General features: G+C 38.0%; 1 protein-coding gene across 1 annotated transcript in view; it reads right to left on the reverse strand.

Annotated features, from left to right (window-relative positions):
* The window catches only part of vwa8 (von Willebrand factor A domain containing 8), a 159,644-nt gene that overhangs the window by 94,071 nt on the left and 40,889 nt on the right, over window positions 1–24,684 (reverse strand). The window contains exons 18-25 of the mRNA XM_067443330.1: window positions 21,501–21,604; window positions 19,553–19,659; window positions 13,009–13,080; window positions 11,240–11,316; window positions 8,575–8,650; window positions 3,189–3,324; window positions 2,978–3,097; window positions 2,628–2,833 (exon numbers count right to left, since the gene is read on the reverse strand). Coding sequence (XP_067299431.1) covers window positions 2,628–2,833; window positions 2,978–3,097; window positions 3,189–3,324; window positions 8,575–8,650; window positions 11,240–11,316; window positions 13,009–13,080; window positions 19,553–19,659; window positions 21,501–21,604 — 898 coding nt within the window. The remainder of the gene's footprint in view (window positions 1–2,627; window positions 2,834–2,977; window positions 3,098–3,188; window positions 3,325–8,574; window positions 8,651–11,239; window positions 11,317–13,008; window positions 13,081–19,552; window positions 19,660–21,500; window positions 21,605–24,684) is intronic.

Raw genomic sequence — 24,684 nt, forward strand, 5'->3', positions numbered from 1 at the left:
TTGGCTAAAATATATTTTTTTTAATAATGTCTATGTTAACACTTGTTTAAAAGAACTTTAGATGCAAAGTTTGTCCCATTTACCGTACCTTTTTTTTTTTATATAAATAAAATAATGCATTATTTTTCAATAATTATAGGCCACTGTCATTAAAATGTTATATATATATATATATATATATATATATATATATACACACAGAAACAAAAAATGTTTACAAAAGCATTGAATGAGATCCCTTAATAATTTAATAAAGTTTTACGGTCTGTCCACGGCCCTGATGGATGGTATTTACTATATTTATTTGTAGAAACTGAAGACACACACATTTTGATGGCAGATGTATTTCTAATTACATCCTGGTTGTTTAGATTTTTTAATCGTTTTTTCTTGGATCCTGTAGTATTTATTTTTAAAGTAATGCAAAGTTTGAAACTAGTCAGGGTATTTAGTAAAGAGATATAATCTATATGATGTTTGTTCCTTTAGTAAGCAGTCTGTTAAACAGCAGCTCTAGAGTCAGAGGACAGAAGGCCATTCAAACAATAGAGGAGTGTGTGTGTGTGTGTGTGTGAACGACGTGTGTTTAAGGGCTATTACAGTTCCTGCTCCAGCCTACAGGGGAGCTGCTGAGCATGGCCTTAAACACTCACACACTCTTAGGTCCCCTCTTGGTCAAAATTTTTAAAAATTCACCAGAGTGTTTTTTCTTGATTTTAACATGATTTAAACACACACACCTGTAGGTCCTTACTTGGTCAAACATTTAAAAAATCACCAGAGCATTTCTTTAGTTTTTTACTTCATTTTCACATGATTTAATGCATGACCAACAGGGGACTTGAAAAATGTCCCCTCTTGGCTCAGAGGTCCCCTGTTGGTGAGTGTGTAACGACGCCAAGGTCCCCTGTTAGATAGGTAGACAAGTACACACACACACACACACACACACACACACACACACACACACACACACACACACACACACACACACACACACACACACACACACACACACACACACACACACACACACACACACACACACACACTACAGTTTTAATACGAAATTCAAACAACAAATAGTGCTTTAGTGCACTTAACGTGGCATAACCATTAAAGCCAGAGCCAAAAAACTGAGTTGCGACATGCGTTCCTCATTCATGGAGCTTCAAAATTTGTGGCAGCCATTCACTGCAATTATAAAGCTTTAAAAGAACATGGAAATGTTTTAATATAATTCCAATTTTATCTGAAAGTAGAATGTCATCCTCCTAAGATGGCTTGAGGGCAAGTAAATTATGGGGTAATTTTTACTTTTAGGTGAACTATCCCTTTAATGTTAATCTAACAACAAAGGACAACGGAAAAATTACTCACTGCTAGCCCCTCAGAGCCCCGCCCACAACATTTTTAGGTCGGGCAATTCGGTCTGGCATTGCTCCATAGAGGAGTAATTATTTCCGAACAGAAACTGTTCGGACCAATGAAATCAGGGACGGGCTTTAGACGATGACGGACAGATGATCAACAGTAACGTAATCATGCACGTCATCAAAGGAGCTTGCCATGGATTATATTTACTCGAATCCTAAACAGAGAGCTTGTTTGTATATGCATTCACCTTCCTAATTTCTCTCAAAGATGATGATCATGTTGGGTAAGTACTCTGTGTATCAATAAATTATTTTATTATTTTACAACACCGACAAAGATCGTTTATTCCAGCGCGTGTGCAGACAGGGTTGCCAAGTTTTTACAACAAAACCCGCCAATTACTAGCCCTAAACAATGGCTTCTCGTGGGGTTCTCCGTGGGAAGAATGGTGTTTGGGGGGTAAAATGTGTGTTATTTTGGCATGGTTGCTGCTAAAATTCGCACTTATGGGTCTATATATCACATAATAGTCGCTTCAACCCTTGGACATAGTTACATAACCGCGGAAAAAAACGCGGACTTGGCAGCACAGTGCATTTGAGCTCTGTCTGTTGACATTTGACAATGCGTCGCTTCGTTGCTCTGATTGGTTTGCTCCATTGGGCTGCGATTATGATGGGTGTTTCAACCGAACCAGGAAAGACATCAATTGGATAGACCTTTGTAGGTCTATCCAATTGATGTCTTTCCTGGTTCGGTTGAAACACGGCTCATAATCACAGCCCAATGGAGCGGTTTCAGACTCATATTCTGACTAGAATTGAGTATGACCACGTCAGGCTAACTCACTGCTATTGACTGAATCACTTTTATAGCTTTTTATTTGTGCGTAATGGCGGCTGAAAATCCAGCTTTGCCATCACTGTATTTTATTTTTTTAAGTACATAAAAATAAAAGGGTAATAATACATTTCACAAAATTACTATTTTTACTGTATTTTGATCAAATAAATGCAGTCTCGCTGAGCATAAGAGACTTCTTTCAAAAGCATTTTTTTTAAATCTTACAGACAGAAATTTATATTACAATAATAAAAGGAGTAGAAATACAAATTGAAATAATAGTGTCATTCTGTCAATTATTCGCTTCCATTTTGTGTTGTATGCATCAGACAGACAATGATCTATAACTGTGTCAGACAGACTACACATATGTGTGCCGTCTGAGGCTATAACTACCTGACAATTACCTGTAGGTGTTTTACGATATTGACCACTTCCCGTGTAGAGTAGGGGTAGGTGATTGTTCCTTGGTCAGCCATGGCCCGGAGCTCTCCGAATGCAGCCACCAGTTTCTGGAGAACAGCATCAGGAACGTCAGGCCCGTACTGCTTCAGCATGGCAAACTCTGCCTGAGGTTTGGGGTTGTCCACTGCATGGCAGCTAAATATGTCCCCTAAAGGAGTGATGCATCATCAAGTCTTTACTTGATATTTGTTTGTAATACTCTATATATTTGAATTTAATACATTCTGTGATCAAATACTTTTGTATAATAATGATGAACAGTATAATTGAATTGTCAATATATGAGCCTTACCAAGAGCTCCAAAGAAGTCATTTCCCAAAAACGGAAAGCCTGGCCGGTTTGCTAAAACAATCATGCGAAAGTCTGGATGCATGGGGATGGCATTAGGCCTTCCTGCTGCTTCCAATGGATCTGTGGAAATCAAAGAACAATTCCTGTTTTAAAGACTGTCAGTGACGGGTAAATGATGTGGAATATGTTTGATCTTCTCAGTCCATTTCACCTGACACTATTCTTCTTCCATCTGCAAGGATCATCTCTCCACTTTCCACCAAAGTCTTCAGGATACAGGTGACATTTGTGGGAGCTTTATCAGCTTCATCTATTACCAGGATGTGTCCCATCTTCACAGCTTTAACCTTGAAAACAACAAACACAAGCACATTTTAATAAAATTATTAATTTACTTATTCAAGTCCATTTATAAGCAAAATTTCTTGTGCCAAAAAGATGTAATGTAACATTTTTCATCCTCAAGCTACTGCTGCACACTAACGTTCAAAAGGATTTAACATTTTACACTCGCTTATCTTACTCACAGAACAGAATAAGCCGTTCTGTGAGTAAGATAAGCCAGCCCTGCAACATCTGTGACTGAGTTGCAGGGCGAAATCAAATCGCCCGGAGAGCAGGCTGGGTTTACCCAGTCCTTAAATTAATTTTACTGACCCTAAACTTTTGAACAGTACTGTACCTTTAAGACTTTTATATGTGAATTACCTCTGTTTGGCTTGCAAGTGAAAACCACAGTACCAATATAGTTTAGGTTTCAATGACCAAGAAAGAGTACAAAAATACACAAGAGACTTCAGATAAGAAATACAGATCAATATTTGCATTTAATTAAACAACAAGTCACTTTAACTCTTAAGGTATTCCAGAAACATTAAGATGAACTGAACATAATAAGACTGAATATATATGAATTGAAATCAGTTTGAATTATGCGGAAAGATTCCCTTACTGAATAAGCACCGACATACAGATGTCACAGATGAGCAAAACAGCTTGGGTCCAGTCTGTGTACCTTCAGATAATTAGTTTTCTCATTTTTGTCTTCAAAACGGGAAAACTAAGTTCACCCTTGTAGTTCGGTTAGTTTGGTCCTGACCAAAAAACTAAAACAAAACATATAGTCCTGGTCTGCTTAGTGTTCACACTGGCATTTTTAACAGTGAACCTAGAGTTACAGAACCAAAGGCATAGGGAGACGCTCACAACCTGATTGGTCGGCATATATGACGTAGGAGCTCGCTTACCGAACATTCAAAACCACGATGTGTGCTTTATTAAACTCGATAATTTTATGCAGGTACATATGGCATAATTTTTACCAGTTAAGAACTCATAAAGAGCTTATAAAATGTTCAAAACAGCACCAGGATTTCCTCCGTATGCAGAAACAAAAATCTGCTGCAAAAGAGACGGCAGTTCTGTCATCTCTACTGACTAATGGGCAACAGGTCCTTTGATGAGAAGAACCATAAGTCTGAACGCACCTTATGAAACTGTTCCTTTGTCACATATTCGACCCTTCTCATGAATATAAATAACCTAAAACGGCAAATGGAAATGATAAATCCAAAATGGAACAACCGTCGTCGGTTATACCTCAAATTTTGTGCAACAGAATAATAGCCATCCACTACTACAGTTGTACGGGATTCTTCAAGTGTTCATATTCCAACTATACTTTGATCTCTTTCTCATCAAACAATCAGACTGATGGATTGACAGACACAAATCGTAGCGGGGCAGGACTTTCTCCTGTGTACACATGAGTTCACTATGGCTAACTACATGTGCCAGATAAATACTCTGTTTATCTGTATTAATAGGTAGAAATACACTATTATATATTTCTGTTTTGAAGACATAAACAAGAAAACCATTATCTAAAAGGTACACGGACCAGCTTGGTTTTCATGCTTTCCTTTGACTAGCCATTTCCTGCTGCGCTCCGGATCATCTTTATACCAAAACAGCAAAGAGGAGTTAATGGAGGGCTGAAGATTATAGACGTGTTTTCATCATCTCTAATATGTACAGCTGACATTAGCGCCATTCACAACCCAGAGCTGAAAGGTGGTTTGCGCAAAAGAGGGGTGTTTTCTTGTTGCTTTTATCCGTTGGGCCGGCACAATGCGACACCATTTGGAAGCATTGATATCAGATGAGACGTCAGAAGGGGCTTCAAAGCCTAAAGACTATTTATACCCTGAGAGCTGCCGCTGGGTGCTAATTGAGGGGCCAAACTCCTAGTCACAGCCTGCTTTTCATCTCCCTCCACCTTGTATCGAGCAGAGACATCGTTAAAAGCCTTTTGTAGAGAACACCCGCGACCCTGCTTCACAAACAATGCGTCTAAATGGCACCATCACGCTAACAAAACAACAGGCCGACTTCAGAAACGAGCAGCGTGGAGGATTATAACACACTGTCCTCGAGGTCATTCATTAATTTTTAATGCTTTTTCCCTCATCTGTGCCGGGGCGTCCTCCGGGTGTGAGCTGGCAACGTGTTTGTCCTCGCTGGAGCAGTGGTCTGGACCATCTGCTGAGAGATGTATAAATATCACTATGCAAAGTTTACACTTCACATGGCTGAATTTCAGGAGATCACAGGACACCCAGAACCACTGAGATGATAAATCTCACAATCGCATACACAAATCCTGATGGAGCTCACTGTAGGTGTGTATACAATTAAAAAAGCAAGTACGGGCTCTGTTACAAAGCCGTGCTGTCCACTGCCTGCATAGGAAAGTGTCTGAGGCAGCATCATAAGTCAAATGAATCCTCAAGCATATGTCATACAAATAGAGCTGCTTATGTGAAGCATAACAGAGACTTCATTGATTCCAATAGATTTTGGTGTTAGGATGAGATCACATTAGCGAATGTTTGCGGGCAAAAGGTCCATGTGTCGATGTATAAACACAAGTCTCACAGAAGTCACTTTCAAACCAAGCAGCTTTCTGTTGGTCAACATGGCAAATTCACATGAGCCACTTTAAAGCAAGTGAAATCTGCATAGAGAATTCACAATCACGCATATTCCAACTGGATTTCGCCAGTGAAATTTGACACGCAGTGGTATTTTTAAGCAGTTTTTGAGATTTCCCCATTTAAGTAGATGGGAGTTGGTTTCCATCTCCAAAATAGCCACCTGGGGGAGTTGCCAATATGGTCACAGAGCAAACAGACTTCCATTTTAAGAGAGTATGAAAGGTCCTGGTCAACAATTGCCAACAAAACACAGACATTTGACAGTTTCACTCATCGTCTGTGGTTTCGACTCATGACCGGGAACAAACAAACACACTTGCAGAACCGAGTTACTGCTCTGGAAAAACAAACTGCATCCACTGTTTCCTTAAAGCTGGGTTATTTGGGAAGCTGAACAAGGTTTTATTTCCCTCACAACCAGAAACACACTTCTTTAGTGACATTGTTGATTTTGTGGTCTAAAAATAAAATGACAGCGCTGGCGATCGCTTCTGTAAGCCGAACGAAGCTTTTTGATGTGTTGGGTACTCATGTTCTTGCTCTGGTGTATGTGTGCATGCGCTCATCCGGGATAAGTTTCCATACAAGGAATTCTGCTCTTTATGATGTCAAACAGGGCCATGCTAAAAAAGACGTTCTGAAACTTGTTCGAATACTGAATGGGTGTATTTGGCACAGAAATACTCTATAAGTCAGAATGCCTCTGGTATATAAACTTGCGTCATATAAATCAGTGAGCAGCTATCAAAATGCGGGATACTGAAATCACTTTTGAACTGAAATCACTTTTTTGAACGTGCGTTTACTTTCGCTCAAATTTGCAATCACACATACTATAGGGAGTGGTGGTATAGGCCAAATATTTTACTAGATAAGATATTTGTTAATGACGCTTAGGATCTGTTGCACACCAAAACCTCCACTATTGCCCTGTCAGTCATCTCTCCTTAAACTCATCACATGATAAGAGAAATCGGATGTGGCAAGGGGGGCGTGGTTCAGCGAGGTCTGCAGCGGGAGAGAGAGCCGCGGGACGAGCGGTAAGTGAGTGGGTTGGACGCAGATTAATAACACCTGTCTCTTGTTCCAGTAATGAGCGCGGAGAGGGTATAAAACCTCGGTGGAACCAGAGACCAGAAAGAGAGAGAGACGGACGGTTGATGCACAAACCCCAGAGACTGAGAAACCGGAACCCGGAAGTGCCGACCCGGAAGTGATCGTTGTTATTGAGAGAGAGAAACTATACACTACTGAGTGTGTTTTGACAGTGAATGAGAATAAATAAAATAAGCATCAACCGTCCAGCCGACCCCGTGTCCTCTTCCTTCCTCATATTATCGAACTTTGTTACATCGGACTACTGCTGTAATGTGCTGAGATTCTGCAGCTCATGCTGTACTTTCAGTTTATAATTGTAGCATCAGTTATACAACTGAACTAAATGGTTATAATTTCAATAAAATAAAAAAAACCCGATACAATACTGCGGTGGGCAAGTAATGTTATCGGGGTAAGGCTGAACACGTTGTAACAGACTATGGCAGCAAGCCTAGTTTCTACCCCCCAGGTAATATACTTTAACAATTTGCCTTAGTACAATGGCAATATAAAAGCTAATTATTGCTTTTTTTGTCTTCATATAATATCACACCTAATATTTTACTTACTATACACCAGAGGCCAAGATATAGCTTAGCCTAGTTTTGATGTAAATGGGCACTAAGTTACAGCTTATGCACTACAAAATATTTTTGCATTGCACCATTAAACTTAGTTGAAGTGTAACTAAGTTTAAACTAAATATTTACGGAAGCCTCCGATCAGGAGTAATGGCTGGAATAAAATAGAAGAACGACTGAGCTGCATCAGTAAGCTCTAGTTTTACTTGACAGACTTCAATTCTATACACGTATGTGATAATGCTGACATTTACACTCGTTTAAATTTGAAGAGAGTAAACATTATGTAAATAGGTTTTAAATAGATAGACTAAATATATAGACTTTGTTAGCGGCTCTTCAACACGAACCCGTCCAAAACAGCGTGCCCTTTTGTGCATGTCAAATAAAATCAATAAAGTCATAATCAAGAAATGTCATTTATTTTTTTTGTTTTTATTTCAGTATTTACTTATTGATCCTTATTAATTTTGTTTCAAATACTGACTTTTTCTGAATGTTTCTATTGGTTCATTGAGGGAAAATGCCATATGCGACTACACATACTTTACGGAGAGCTTATGACCAACTAGCTACATTCTGCCTTAAGAACAAATTGTGCAACTGAAAAAAGATTTTGTTACAAAACTAGCTAGTAGTTACTAAGCATATAGAGTGGGCTTTACATTCAATTTTAAGAACTTACGAACAGCTGGTGGAACCATACCCAGGGGTGCAAAACTCAGTTCCTGGAGGGCCAGAGCCCAGAATTAAGCTTCAAACCTAATTAAAGGCATCGGATCCAGATAATCATATGAGAAATAAATAAATCTGAAAATCCCAGTTTTAGAAAAACTCCTTAACGTCGAGATTAAACCTGTGTCTGTGTAGGCAGCTCACTAGGTTTGGAAACAGAGCCATGATGACAGTGGTGAATACTGACCAATGGAGAATCTTCATAGATGATGATTCCATCTCTCACAGAGGGCTGTAGGGTCAAAGTCTGGACTGTGGTGTCTCTGTTGGGCCATAAGAACAGAGCTTTAGACTGTGTTTTTGTCATGAAAAATATCCATGCAGTGTTGATGGTGACTCTGTTCACAGTTAAATCATAGCTAATATCTCTAGAGGGTGAGATGATTTGCGTATTCATATTTATGGGTCCTACATAAGCATAAAGAAAACTGACCTACATTCAGAGTGATGGACAGCGCGCTCGAGTTTTTGCGCAGGTTTGAAATGTGACACATATCTCTATAGGCTTAGTGGAAGGGAGAATCCCTGAAGTGATTACTTTAGACTAATTTAAGATTTCCATAATCGCTAACCAGGCCATAATACATTTGAGTTTGACTTTGGTTTAACTTTCAAGAAGAAACTATGAAGATGATCAAACTCTGCATCTAATATATGGGTTAGACAGAGTGAGATCTTATAACAGCATTCCCACATTGTAGATCCAATGAGCATCACTTATTTGATTAAAAATACAGCATACAGTAATATTGTGAAATTACATGTCAAATATAAATATATACAGGGGTTGATCAATAAAACATCTGGTTTTAGACCACACTAATTAATTAGTACAGTGTAGGGGCTCTTTTTGGGGCCAATACAAAATCATTTCTTCTTGGGAATGACAGGTACAAGTCCTTCAGAGAGATTTTGGGCCATGAACACTGGCCAGGTTACTATGTGATGCTGGTTTCCTGACTCGCTCCCCAAAAATACCCCAAAGTGGGTCAAAAATATTTAGATCTGGTGACTGTGCAGGCAACAGGGCAGCAACAGTCCAGTGTTGAGTCTCTTTGGGGCTTCCCCACGCCGTAATTCCCATGGATGTAGGAAAGACATTGAAGGTGGACTCATTAGAGATCAATCCATGTGTCACATTGTGTACAGCCCAAGATTTGCACTGTTGGCACCAATGAAACCGACATTTGGCATCGGCACGAGTGACCAAAGGTTTATAGCAGCCTGACCATGAATATTGACTGTGTGGAGCTCCTGACAAACAGTTTTGGTGAAAACAGGAGAGTCAAGGTGAACATTTAATTCTGCAGTGAGTAGGCATATGTGGAATTTTTTGTGTGGATACAATCCAGGTTAGTATCTGGACATCTCTTTCAGGCAGCTTCCTCTTGCGTCGACAGTTACTCCTGTTGGATGTGGTTCATCCTTCGTGGAGGTATTGCTGACATGGATTCCAAAGCTCTCACTACACCGAAAAGACTTGCTGTCCTGGTCACAGTTGAGTCAGCGAGATGCGTACCAGCAATTTGTCCGCTTTTAATCTCCGATACATCTCCCATTATGTTGTGTAGATTGGAATATTTTATGTATAGCTATGCTATTGATCTCCTAACTCAACCTTCACACTCTGCTCTAACTGATGGAATGTAACAATAAGTGACGTTTGGCCACCAGGTTACACATAGGTGTGAAACCTCCAATACTAAATTGGCCAGGGTTTCAGTTTCATTGTTCAACCCTGTATATCTCATAAGTCATAATGCATTCTGGTGCCATAAATGGCATAAGGTAAAATACCATCCACATGATCTAAAAGGAAATAGGACTCATTCGACCAGGCCACCGTCTTCAACCGCTCCAAGTTCCAATCCCAATGCTCGCATGCCCAATATAGGTGCTTTCGGTGGTCAGCGGCTACGCAGTACCATATGCAGCAGAGTGATGTGACACATTCCTCCCATAATCATCATTATAATATTGTGTGACAAAGTAGACTTTCTGTTGGCTCAGACCAGACAGGATGGCCATCGTTGCCCTTGTGCATCGATGAGCTTTTGGTGCCCAAAAACCTGTCACCAATTTGTGGTTTGTCCCTCCTCCGACCAGTTATATATATAATTTATTTATTACATGTATTATAATTATGGGTAGTGCATATCTTGATGTAAGAGCCTGTTGTAAGCATGTTATACCTGGTCTATTTACTGACATTAGACTGACTGATATTTAACCGACAAAACAGCTTATGTCATGTTGGCCAAATTTGATCTGGGAAACGTTAAAGGGAAATGAACTGAGAACTGAAAAAAACTACAGATGTTTCACTCTTTTCAACACCATTAGACGAACTGTCTCAGTTTCACAGAGGATAGGAAAAATAATAAGAGGTTTGGAACAAGGTTAAGTGAATGATGGCAAACCGTAAAAGGAGAACTGCTCCTTTCATTTTAGTTCTTCAAAGGCAAAAGTACAACTTAAAAGTTCCCACTGCCCTGTCGACAGGTGTCCTAATTTATCAGGATTAAAATAGCTCACTCAAGCCTTAGAGAGGAGATCTTTTTATTTCAGGCACTCAGTGAGCCGGTAAAAGGAAGTTTCACCTTCTAAAAGAAAACATCTGTGTCTGGATGTTTATGTCCCTGATAAATAAAGGTGTTTTTTTCATATACAGAGGTTGCATTACTCAGTTATTCACTAATGAAGAAAAGCTCCATGTGATGTCAGCGGATGTGGGTCATTCCCGGTGTGGCCTCGTAACCAGGTTCTAATTGAGTCTAGTAGTTTCTGATAATAGGTCTTCCTCCCCGAGAAGGCTTTATTTGAGAAGAACTCAAGGGACTCTTTTATGTTACCTGTGAAGCTGAAGATATTCTCTCGGTCTGTTCATGAGATGCAAGAATCGATCAACAATCTTGTTTTTACCAACACCCTGAGAACAGAGTAAGAACATGTTAAAGAAACAGATCACCTATAAATGGAAATAATGTGTCATTATCTGCCCATGTCTTTCCAACCCTGTATTCCTTTCTTTCTCCTTAACTCTATTAAAGGTGCACTATGTAATATTTTTGCAGCAAAATATCCAAAAACCACCAGGCCAGTATTTCATATTAGTTCAGCTGAGTTCTTACAATATCCCAAATGTTTCCAACTATTTGTAAACTGTGGTAAAATTGCTATTTTTACCAAGGAGCCAGGACGTCTGAGCATAGCGTCTGAGGGAGTTGCCTGTCAATTGCGTCATATCTGCGTTACCCTCGGTTTATTCTGTATTATTTGGCAGAAATGCTTAACTCTTAGCAGTGTGCAACAAGTGTCACAGCAACCGCCGAGCGAACGCAGAGTAACGTCATAACATAATTTTAATGTCCCAACATGTCAATGTTTAACATGTCCCAAGATTCTGCGCTAAAACTTGGTGTCATAAAACTATGCCTTTTTTTTGAATAGGTGACCTCTAGCGGATGGAACAATTACATAGTGCAACTTGAATTGCTATCCACATACATTTTATGAGAAACAGAAGCTCAGGCAATCTGCAAAATCTCTTTTGTTTTTCACACAAAAATGTAAATATTAAGTAACAACATGCAGGTCTGAAATGATGACAGTTTTCTCTTTTTCATCTAAAATATAGAGCAAATCAGTTTTTATTACATCAGTTAAGGTTTAACTACATAGGCAAAGAGGTGTTTTTAATGTTCATCTAAAAAAATAACTGCTCTTGATTGAGTAATTATTGTAAAGCGTAACTTTAAAGTGTTATGGTTATCCCATAATTACCCATTACTCAACATCAAGCCATCCTAGGTGTATATGACTTAATCACTGGCTTACCAACTATAATCACTGGTTTCTAATAACGGCGGTACGCGAGTCTAGTTCTGGCGAAAGAGTGACCTCTGATTATTATATCTGACCTATTGATTATAAATATATCTCGTTTACACAGACATATTAAGCAGCAAAAACTGTTTTCAACATTGATAATAATAAATGTTTCTTGAGCAGCAAATCATCATATTAGAATGATTTCTGAAAGATAATATGACACTGAAGACTGGAGTAATGATTCCATCACAGGAATACATTACATTTGAAATATATTCAAACAGAAAAGAAAAGAAGATGTTTTTTTTTTTATTGTAATAATATTTCACAATATTACTGTTTTACTCTATTTTTAATCAAACAAATGCTGCCTGGGTGGGACTTCTTTCAAAAACAAACAAAAAATAAACAAATAAATGGTATTGCATAAACAGGAAATCATGTATTCACAGGTCTATTTCACTTTGTCCGTCTAGCACACATTTATATGTTTTGTGTGTCGATCAATCTACTTGTCTAAACCCAGAAGTGACAGCAGGCAGGACACCCACTCTTTTTCCATACCCTCAGGTCTTTAGTAGAGAGTGGGCGAGTGCCTGGCCGCCGTAAGGCACACAGAGTTATAGTTCACCCTGTAGCTGGTGGGCAGATGCTTTACAAACGCAGCTGTGCTTCATGGCATGACGCCACCGCTCTGGGCTAGCATACTGTACATCTGCTCTGCTCTCGGCATCAGAGTGGACAGACGCCTCTGCAGACTGGCGTCCTGAGGATGGGAAACCTTAATTACCTGGTTGCCCACAAGAAGAAGGTGTTCCCCCAAAAGGAAGTCCTTCAGCATGTCCTGCATGACCATCATGTGCTGTGAACAAACAGAAAAAAACACATTTTATGAGACCAGTATTAAAGACAATGGGCTTACAAGCATTAAATGACAAAAAAAGATTTTTGTTATTTAAAGTTGGAAAAAAAATAAAAAAAAATAAATAGATATTAATAAAACAAAGATATTGAAATGGGCAATCAAGGTACAATATAACTTTTTGTGAAATAATGGTATAAGTATTACTAACTTGTACCTCATGTCTTTTTAATTAAAAATACAGGCTGCAGTAAAAACATACAATTGAAGAAAAACGTGGACATCGCTCCAAAGGAATTAAAGGCAACATGGGAACTCCTGTTTTTGTTAAAGCACTTGACAAGAGTTATTTTAGTTAAACCCTGTGAATAAATTTGATCTATATGGTTTTTAAAATACTAATAAAATAATTACACTACAGTTGGTGAGATTTTTAAATGTTCTGAAAGAAGTAATTATGCTCACCAAGGGTGCATTTATTTTATACAGTAAAACTTTTTCTTCTTTTACTTAAAATAGCTGTTTTCTATTGTAATACTGTAAAATGTAATTGCTTCCTGTGATGCAAAGAGTTTTCAGGATCATTAGTCCAGTGTTCAGCGTCACATAACCCTTCAGAAATCATATAATTAACAGATAGAAAGCAGTGTGTCCAGGTATGTAATAGTAAGTCGCCATACTTGGATTACTCAGTAGGTGTCCCTGAAGGGTCAGTTTTGGGCCCACTACTGTTCTCACTTAGCTTGACAAGCCAGACCCACATCAAGATGTTTGGTCTGGAAACTCACCATTGACAGGGTTCAATCTGAGGGGTGGGAAAAACGGTTGTCTTTCAAACTCCCTCTGCACGCAATAGGATAGCGCTACACCAACCAGAGCAAAGAAGGTGAAACAGAGCTTGTTGATAGATTAAACATTCACCGTATCCGGTCGGCAAAACTCCGAACACATCTTCCCTTCTTAAGAATGACTTCAGTGCCGTTCTTTGTTCTTTTCTCAGAGAAAAGCTTAACTCAAAGTCTTCCAGAGTCGCGGTCAAAGCTGATTCGAAAGACCGCCGTTCGCCAGTTTCTGTGTTTACTAGAAGCACGGAACTCGGCCGTCATTATGTTAAGCCCCGCCCACCGACTCTATTCACAATGTGATTGGCCCGACCAGAGTTTGGCTTTTACAGCTCAGAAAAAAATATAAATATAGTTTTTTTAACTTTCTCTAAATTTAAAATATTTAAATCTGGTTGTCTGACTTATAAAGCTATTCACAATTTGGCTCCTCCACCATTGAATGAGTTTATCAAACAGAAATCTCTTAGTGGCTCTGGTTTACGAGTAACACGAGCCACTGTTAGAGGTGACTGTGATCCCCCATTTAGACGTACTTCTTTTCCTCAAAATATTCTGTCATTTCAGGGCTCAAGGGTTTGGAACAGTATCCCACTTTCAGTGAGGGAATGTACAACTTTTCTTACTTTTAAAATAAAATTGAAAAGGTGGTTGAGAGAGACCCAAATATGCGACCATATGTGAAGTATATTCTAATAGGTTAAATTGGTAAGATTAACTTCTTTCTTAGACTTGGTGCAATACAGATGAATTGTTAATTAATTTTTCTGTTTTTTTTTCTTTCTTCTAATTAATTGTTTGCTGTTTTGTTGTGTGTTCTGATATTGATTGTTGTATTAGTGTGTCTGTCTTTGTCTTATTGTGTTATATAGAGTTTTCCCTTTTATGTATAACATCCACTTGCCAGGGGGTCTGCAGATGGAAATTAGCCTAAGGCTATAATCTGGCATATTTACATTAGTTTTAATGTTAATTAATATGCATTGTTCCCCCTTTCTTAAAAAATAATAATAAAAAAAATATTCTAATATGCTGATTTGCTACTCAACAAACTACTTCCTATCAATGTTGAAATGTAAAAAAAAAAAAAAAAAAAAAAAAAAAAATTCTTTGAAAAATCAATCTTTCCTAACATTATAAATGTATTTATGGTCATTTTTGATCAATGCAATACATGGTTGCATGATAAAAGTATTCATTTCTTTAAAATATTGCTTATCCCAAACATTAGAATGGTAGTGCATCGTGCTGGAACATTAGCAGTTTAATATTTCAGTCGAGTGATTTAAGCAAATGGAGGATTTAACTGTTTCGGTACTATAATATGTAATGTGTGGTTTTTTTTTAAATGTGGCCTCAGACTTTTGTAGTCCATGCATGTCACGTGACCTGATCCATCTCTGGTAAATTATGAGAACACACAAGAAAATCATCTACGTCAGAGAAGTTCACCTACATTTTGACACACAAAAGCTGGATAGATAGATGGGAGCATGATTGAATTCTGGTCCAGTTATGGCACAATGAATTGAATTTTCTGTTTATGATGCTGCAAAGACACAAAGTGCTTTTTTCAATATGATAAGGACACATAAGAGTGTTTTGTTTACTGCATGCACACATTATAAAACACAAGCAAGAGCGGAGTGGACATAAGAGTTTGCCTATTTATTTATTTTTTTTGGGGGGGGGGGGGGGGGGTGTCCTCATTTCTGCCTCAGTGGACTACTGCACTTCTCCTTCTAGTGCTCTAAAGACAAAAAAGCAGGTCATTGAGAAGTGGAACAAGAGTAACTTTTTTTTCCCTCCACCTCTTTCTGGGCCTCTGAAGGGAGGGTAGAGGTGGCAGTGAGGGAGCAATATCTGGGTCATCCTCGTTCTCTTCTCACATCACTGAGCAACTCTAGCATGAAACCGAATGCCACATGCACTGTGGCAAAAACATTGACTGTTACTATTGGCAACACTTTATGTTGTTATTATTTCATGATATAATGCTAAACAAATAATCTACTATTCAAAAGTTTCAGGTTTGTTAAGATTTTTTAAAAATGTTTTTGAAGGAAGTCTCTTTCTCACCAAGGATCAAAAATACAGGCAAAACAGTAATCGTGTGGAATATCGTTACTATTTAAAAATAATTGTTTTCTATACATTTTAAAATGAAATGCAAAATATGACTTACTTTGAATTACTCCTCCACAAATCATTCTAATAGGCTGATTTGCTGCTCAAGAAACATTTATTTTTATGATGTTTATGTTGAAAACAGCTTAGAGGGGTGGTTGCCCTTTTTTAACTTTAGTTAGTGTGTAATCTTGCTGCTTGAGCATAAACAGTATCTGCAAAGTTACAGCGCTGAAAGTTCAATGCAAATGCAGATATTGTCTTTTAAAGTTATGGCAGTTTTTTGCCTACAAAAGCGGCCGGTTTGGACTACAACGAGCTTCTTCGCGGGTTGGTGACCCCTAGCTAACCCTTGCGAGTCACCACGGATGTGACTTCTGCCCGTAATGGTAAGGGACGTGGCGTTTCTGGACAACCTGTGCTTGGCACTTCAGCCAATAAAAATAAAGGAAACTACATTTGGCCATCTAACCAATCTAAGACCATTGCGTTTTTCTGAGGGATGGGCTTCATAGGAAGCAAACAAGCTGTTCAAAGGAGAGTGGAGACAGCGGTGTGGAATAAAGGTTCAAAAAAAAGAGAAAAAAATGGCATAAAAAAAGAGGAAGTATTAAGATATGTTATATGCTAACATGCCGACTTTTTGGGACTTAAGCTTATTCACCGAATCCCCCAGAGATAGATAAGTCCATACATAACATTCTCATCTCTATGCGTGCCTTAACTCTGTGTGATACAAACACACACACCGCTAGCCTATCTTAGCACAAAGACTGGAGGTAAACGGTTCTATCTAGCCTACTGCTCAATAAGACAAAATAATGCTAACATTGTCCTAAGCGCTGCGCAATATCCTTGCACCACTGCACCCATGGTACGGCAGGCAACTATGGCAAGGTTAATTCAAATTTTTCATTCTAGGGCATCTTTAAAAAGTAAGTAACCTGGTTGCCTTAAAATTTTGAGTTTATTGAAATTATATTTTTGTTGATACAATAATGAAATTGGTTTAATCAATAGAAACTCAAAATATTATTGTATCTGAACCACATAAAAAATTGGATTAATTTGGCATGTTTCACTCGATCATCACAAATAAAACACACAATTACCTTATATGCTTGCAAAATCTTTTAATAATATTTGAATAAAGATTTTCGATTCTAAAAATGTTTTTGACATTTTAAAAATGTCATTGTATTAACAATTTTTATTTTATTTCAATGAACTAAATTTTAAGGCAACCAGATAACTTATTTTTTAAATATTTTTTACAGTGTAAGGATAAGGACTTATCTATATATGGACTGGGTATACGGTGAATAAGCAAAAGTCCCAAAAAGTCGGCGCACTCCTTCAATATTTTTGTGGAAATATTTTCAGGGTTTCTTTGATAAATATAAAGTTCAAAAGAACATAATTTATTAGAAACAAAAATCTTTTTCTTAACATTATAAAGGTCTTTCTCTTTGCTGTCACTTTTGTCTTATTGCTATTATTTGATTAAATGCGCACATTTTTAACGAGAACATTTATTTATTATTAATAATAAACATTTTTCAACAAAGTAATATAGTTCATTAGTGTAACTTGTTTACACTGACAATTTAGTAATATGCTTACTGTTAAATAATGGTTGCTAAACCGTGTCCAATATATTAAAAAAGTTGATTTTTTTATTTTTATTTTAAGTGATACAAACATACACACTTTGTGCATTAAAGATGGAGTACATTGTTTCAGAATAGTAACCAGTATATTTGAGCAGCTAAATGGGCCAGAAATAGCTCAACCGGTGTTTAGAGTTGGAGTGTTTTGACTGAACAGTGGCAGATGGAGGAGTATTTTAATCTTTTATGTTTGGGTAACTGATCGCTATCTAGTTGAGCACATGTATAGCTGTGCATGAGAAACAATGTGGTTTGATTCAGCATCAGAGACTTCACTTTGAATGCTGAACATCCCTCAGCGAGAAGACCTTCAAATCCATAATAATGAAATATGATTAGACCCTGTTTCACTGTGGACCTGCCGAGATCCTGCTCTATTTGAACATGCCTGTGTGTTTGGCCAATGTTCTTTTGTGGGTACTCGCTGAGATCTGACCTTTCAGCAAAAGTCTCAGCTGATTTACAAGGCTTAGACAGACAGATTGAGCTTTCCTTGCTGCCAGACCAACACTGCCTCATTACCAAGCAACGTTGAATATTGTTTTTTTGTTTTGTTTTTTTAAATACAGAACTCAACTGGTGTTCAGTCATAGTGTGTGTGTGTGTGTTTATCTCTATTCGACAATGTTTAAAACACATAAATGCGATTGGATGAGCCACATTTAAAGTTATTACCTGAAACGATTATATATATATATATAACCTTTTGTTGTTATGTGCTTTTGTCATGTTTATTATCTGAAACTGAATGTTCTCATGAGAGCATGTCTGGGACCTATATCTTCTCATCAAGGCTGCACACAGGACCTGAGACGTTTCTTATGGTAAGAAGTATGAATATGTTTGCCTTAAGGTCATCATCTATACGCTAGTATGCTACAAAACTACGACAAAATTCATATTTAGAAGATAAAAGCACTTGAATGATTAATGATTTTGATGACATCACGCTTCTCATCAGATATTCTGTCCAATCAAATGACATTAGATGACTATGTAGTGTTTTGCCTAACACTTATTTTCTGCATTATACGTGCAGAACTTACTGTAAAATTATGCATAATATGAGCCGAAGTTCAGGCCCTGATATTACCAATACTTAGCATCTGTTTATTGATACAATCCCAACACAAAATATTCTGATACTATAACTGTATCGATTTCCACTCACCCCTACTATTAAGCTTTAATTTATTTAAATTTTAGTAATTTTAAATAATTTAAAAAATAAAGGGTGCTTTCACACTTGGTTTGATTGCCTGGACCGAACCAGTTTGATTGCTCCCCCTCCCCCAAAACACACATTTTATCAAATCATGTCATTAATAGCGGTTTACTTCTGCGATTTAGTATGATTGCCTTAAACATCAACAACAAACCGTACCGGAGTTCACATGAACCGAACCCCAGACCACCTTTTTAAGCAAAAGTTTAATCTATTAACTAGCCCTTGGTTGTAGCGCTATCCTATTGCGTGCAGAGGGAATTTGAAAGACAAACGTTTAAAGTTAAACGATTTGAGCCCTGCCAATGGTGTGTTCCCAGACCCAAATTCATTTTAATGTGGGTCTGGCTTGTCAGGCTATACCTACTTAGGAATAGTCTAAAAAAAAAAAGAAAACTCATTAAGAGAATGTCACAGCAGTTTCAAAATTCATGAAGGTGTAAATGATGACAAAATTCAAATTTTTTGCTGAAATACCTCTTTAAATTAGTAGAGCAGCTCTTGAGGCTAAAGGGATTTTTCTTTGTGGGCATCATATTTGCTCTTGGCTGTGGGCTGCAGAGAAGAGATAATGTTTCTTGCTGGTAATACGCATATAAGGACCTCACCTGAACGTTCTCATAAAAGAGCACATCTGGGACCTTCATCTTCTCATCAGGGCTGTACACAGGAACCGAGATGTTCCCTATGGTCAGAAGTCCATCTTTTACAGTGCCTAACAGGGGACAGCAAAAATTCAAGTCAAGTCACCTTTATATATATATAAAGCTTTTTACATTAAAGATTGAAAGATACAAGAAATAACGTAAAAAAATTAGTTTCAGCCACTCTGGAGAAAACAGTGATGCCATCGTCCACTCAGTTCAATTATACAATGGTTCATACAATGGTGTCAATGCAGGCATATCAATAATATTGTGGAATATTTAGTGAAAAGTGAAATGAAATATAGAAATGAAAAGAAAACCTGAGAAATTCTCAAAAAAGACAATGATTTTGTCTTTTACCAGACAATGATTACCTATTCAGCCGTCACTGACCAGCTGCTAGGGACACAGCCTCTTTCCTACAAAAACTATCTAATTCCTATCTATTCCTCCACACTTCAGAAACTACATAGTACATAGAAATCTAAGACTCTGAAACGGTCCATTTTCCCCACTGTCTGCAAGAGACTAAAATACCAGGGCAGGCTAAAATTACTGAGAAACCACTGAAGCTGACTGAGCCTGAGTTGTGTGAAATTCAGACCTGAATTGAGACGGCCTTTTAAAATTCACAAAGATGCAGAATTACAATTTAAATTCAAATTTGGAAGAAGAATGAAATGGAATCCAACTGCAGTAAGTAGTCAAGATAATACATTTGAGCCCATAAACGTGATCATACGCAAAACAAACTCAGTATTTCCATAAACATTACATGATATTAATAATAGTAAATAATATATAATTATAAAATAGTTTTACATTATTGAATATCTTTTAATAATCTAACAATTGTGGAAGAACACTATTTGCCAGTATGCTCTAATTTACCTAAAAGTCTTATTGAGAAATCAACTTTCTTTTGATATATAAAAGGTCATGGTTATATAAGAATACCCTGTACGTTTCAGAGCTGAAAACGTCCTTGTTAATCAAAGAAAAGTTTTTTTAGACACCAAGCTCAGCTAACAAAATAATATTATGTGAAATAATATTCCTTTCTTAATCTGCATGCACGCGCATGCGCACGTGTATCCACCAATCAGGCGGGCCAAGTAATATAAAAATAATATTCCAATCAATCGCGGGTGGATGGGAGATAAATCATTGTGTTTGTTTGATAAAGATGTTTACGAGCACTTTGATCGAGAGAATCATTCCGGTTGCCGCTTTTAAAACAATCCCTCCCTCATGTGAACTGAACTGACAGCAGAGCTGAAGCTCATTAAATATGCAAATCTTATCTAATCCTAGCCCTGGGCGTTTACTTCCAAGTCTCCAGTGAGTCACGCCCACCAAAACCCAGCGTTCAGGAGAGAGCATCAAAACCAGTGTGGAAAATAGCCTATTACTTATTCGTTTTGATGTTTTTGAATGTAAAAAACACACAAACGGCGTTAGTTGACCTCAGACAACAGTATATATAAAAAAGCCAGTTCATGACAGCTTTAAAATGTACCCAAACGTCCATATTTACTCAGTAGACAAAATGTAGGTAATATTTATTTTCATATTTAGACATTTTGTGGTGCTGCATAGTGAAATTTGATGTGTTAGTATTCTGGTAGTATTGAACTTAAATATATTTAAGATAGACTAAATGTATTCTTCATAAACCGGTCAGAAGTCATAGTTTGTCAAAATGCATAACTTTGTGTTTACAAAACACTGAATTATTTATGTTTACGAAACCCTCTATTGTGTGACAGAGTTGTATTTTTTGTATTATAATTCAACATCCTGTGAATCACTGTCCAATTCAGCTAAAATGCTTATGAACTATATTAGGAATGCTGACTTTTGCTAAGCCCTGGTCTGTTCTGTGGTATGGTGTTGTACTGTAACTCACAGGTGTAGGGGTGGTTTTGTTCTGATGCTGGGTCAGGCTTATCCTCTATTGAGCAGTTCACAAGACTCTTCTGAAGAGACGAGCGAGCCAGGCTGGGCAGAAACCTACAAAAAAAATTCATTCTTTATTTATACATTTCAAATAAACTTTCCCAGTCATTATTAACTTTACAAGCGCAATAAAGCAAGCAAATGCAGCTGCATATTAAAGCACAAGTGTGCAATGTGTCATTCTTAGCATCAAACATAATACAGAAAAACAATTATTTTCAAGATTCATGTTTGCCAGATAACAGAAAAATCATGCATGCCTTTGATGAAATTCTCCTGGCCACTGTCATGTCTAGTCTGACTGTCTGAAGCCAAAGAGTGGCAAATCAATTACACATTTCACTTTTAAGCTCTCATGGTCCATTCATTTCAAGTCTGCATGAGGATTTTAAAAGATCAACAATGCATTATGAAATGCATTATACGATTATGAAATCCTTAACATAAATTTGTAAATGCAATAATGATGGTCATTTTGACATTTACCTCAGTGTGATTAATTTTGGTGTAGAGTCTGATATAGTACAGAGCTCCTAAAGGGACCTTTGCAAACTGAAACTGGGATGATAGCACAATACGACAGTGTGCATTGTCAAATTTGCCAAGTAAAAATTGCTCAAAATGTGGCTTTAGTTAGGGCAGTATGTCATATTTCAAGGCCTTTTGTCCACTTTGGCAGCTGAGAAACCACACCATTAAAGGGTTAGTTCAGCGATTAGCATATGGCTTTGTATCAGTAGAAACCCTGGAGTATATTCAAATGATTGTGCTTTCCCCCCTCATACCCCCCTGAGACAAGAGATTTATGCATTTTATTTCTGGAAAAATTCCTCCTATGGCGCAAATTGACAATATTTGCATCATCTTTGGAATGTTTGGCCAAAGGCTAAAGACTACAGCCAGCAGAGGGAGCTATTTCCGCATGTTTTGAACTCGCGCATGGGGGATGGAGATCACACTCAGAGCTCAGCTCGCAGCTACAGGCACTCATTTAAACGGAGCTATGGTGAGCAATGTAAGTCTTTTAACTTCTCAAATTAATTTCTATGAAAGTTAAAGGTGAACTATGTAGTATTTTTGCAGTAAAATATCCAAAAACCACTAGGCCAGTGTTATATATTTTGTTCAGTTGAGTTCTTACAATATCCCAGATGTTTCCAACTATTTGTAAATTGTGAGAAAATTGCTATTTTAACTAAGGACAGGGACGTTTCAGCATTGCATTTGACAGAGTCGCCTGTCAATCGCGTCATATCTGCGTTACCCTCAGTTTCGGCTTTTATTTGGCAGGAGCGCTTTCCTCTTAGCAGCGTGAACAAGTGAACGCACGGAGTAACGTCATAACATCGTTTTAAACACACTTAAATGTATCTAATATGATAAACAGCTCCATTACCTCAAAATCATAACCGGAAGAGCTGATCAGTGCAGGCGAACGGCGACTGTGTCCCGTCCCTTCATAATAAAAGTCCCGGTATTCGCGAGGCGGGTATTTGTTTAACAATCGCTCCAGCAGCTGTGCTCAGGTCTACAACACTCGGTCCTGCTCTGCTTTAGACTACAGTAATGTTAATAACCGCATGCATGAACGTGATTTCAGCCTGACTCCTATTTTCCACCGGCTGTGATGAGAAGACCACATCTCCCAAGATGCTGCGCTCACACGTTGCGTCATCAAACTACGCATTTGTTTTGAATAGGCGCCCCCCAGTGGACGGAAAGTTCCATAGTGCACCTTTAAGCTTGCAAAGGCATGAACTGAAACGCGACAGACTGAACTCGCGTTGTGAATGTATGCCGCGAGTGTAGTCGCGATTACCTCAGCTCTCATCACGAGCTCATCAGCTCATTTATCTGACTCCTATCCTCAGTGCTGTGATACTCGCGCGGTGACTCACTCATTATATTATATTATATAATTTCAGTATAGAAGCCACCAAATTCAAAAATAATTTCACATTTTTACTACATTGATGAGCCAGTTTAAATACAGATTCATCTTCCCAGCGCTGAAGTACCCCTTTAAATGGGCTGATGGCTGTGCAGTGTCCTATTTGCCAAGATCAGGAGTCCATAAAAAAAAGATGAATTTTGTGTTATGGGGACAATATAATATACTGCCCTAACGAAATCCAAATTGAGCACTTTTTACTGTACCAATCTTTTCATGAATCATTAAACTTAGCATATAGGGCAATGCACACCGACCCGTATGCACCATCAGCCCATTTTGCGACGTGGTTTTTGGGTTGCCACAGAGGATGCATTAAAGGTGGGATAAGTGTCATTTCAAAACCGTTTTGGAAAAAGGACACGGGCCGAGTGGAATAACAAACTTGTAGCCAATCAGCAGGTAAGGGGCGTGTCTACTATTGATGGTGAGAAGAGCGCTCGCTCTCGCTTTGTGCACGTCATTATTCAAAACATACGAGTCACACATGACGGACATTAGCCGAGAACTAGCCTAATATATGCTGCTTGACTATGCTCGTGTGTCATGTTCGCTTGTTAGTCCATTTGCGATCGTATTGTGGCTCACTTCAGCGATGATAAAGACCCGTTCATTTCCACACCGTATGGAGCATCTAAATCTCATCACTGTGTGCGTCAAGCATCAGCTTACACAATGTCTCCGACAAGTAAGATACTATACTCCTAATATATGTTTGTTTACTCTTTTCATGATCTATATAACCCTTATCCAGTCATAACTGTAATATGTCGTTAGCTGGACTGTCGTGCTTGTGTTTTATAGAGTTGTTCATGAGAACAGTTTGATCACTATCTCTAATCTTGTCATAATTGTAATATGTCGTTAGTTGGACTGTCAGCTCTTGCTATAGAGTTCTTCTTGAGAACAGTTTGTGATTTTGTGATCGCTATGACTCTAATCTTGTCATAATTGTAATATGTCGTTAGTTGGACTGTCAGCTCGTGCTATAGAGTTCCTCTTGAGAACAGTTTGTGATTTTGTGATCGCTATGACTCTAATCTTGTCATAATTGTAATATGTCGTTAGCTGGACTGTCGTGCTCGTGCTATAGAGTTGTTCATGAGAACAGTTTGATCACTATGACTCTAATCTTGTCATAATTGTAATATGTTTCGTTAGTTGGACTGTCTTGCTCGTGTAC

Source organism: Pseudorasbora parva, chromosome 5 (genome assembly GCF_024679245.1).
Source record: "Pseudorasbora parva isolate DD20220531a chromosome 5, ASM2467924v1, whole genome shotgun sequence".
Taxonomy (NCBI): domain Eukaryota; kingdom Metazoa; phylum Chordata; class Actinopteri; order Cypriniformes; family Gobionidae; genus Pseudorasbora; species Pseudorasbora parva.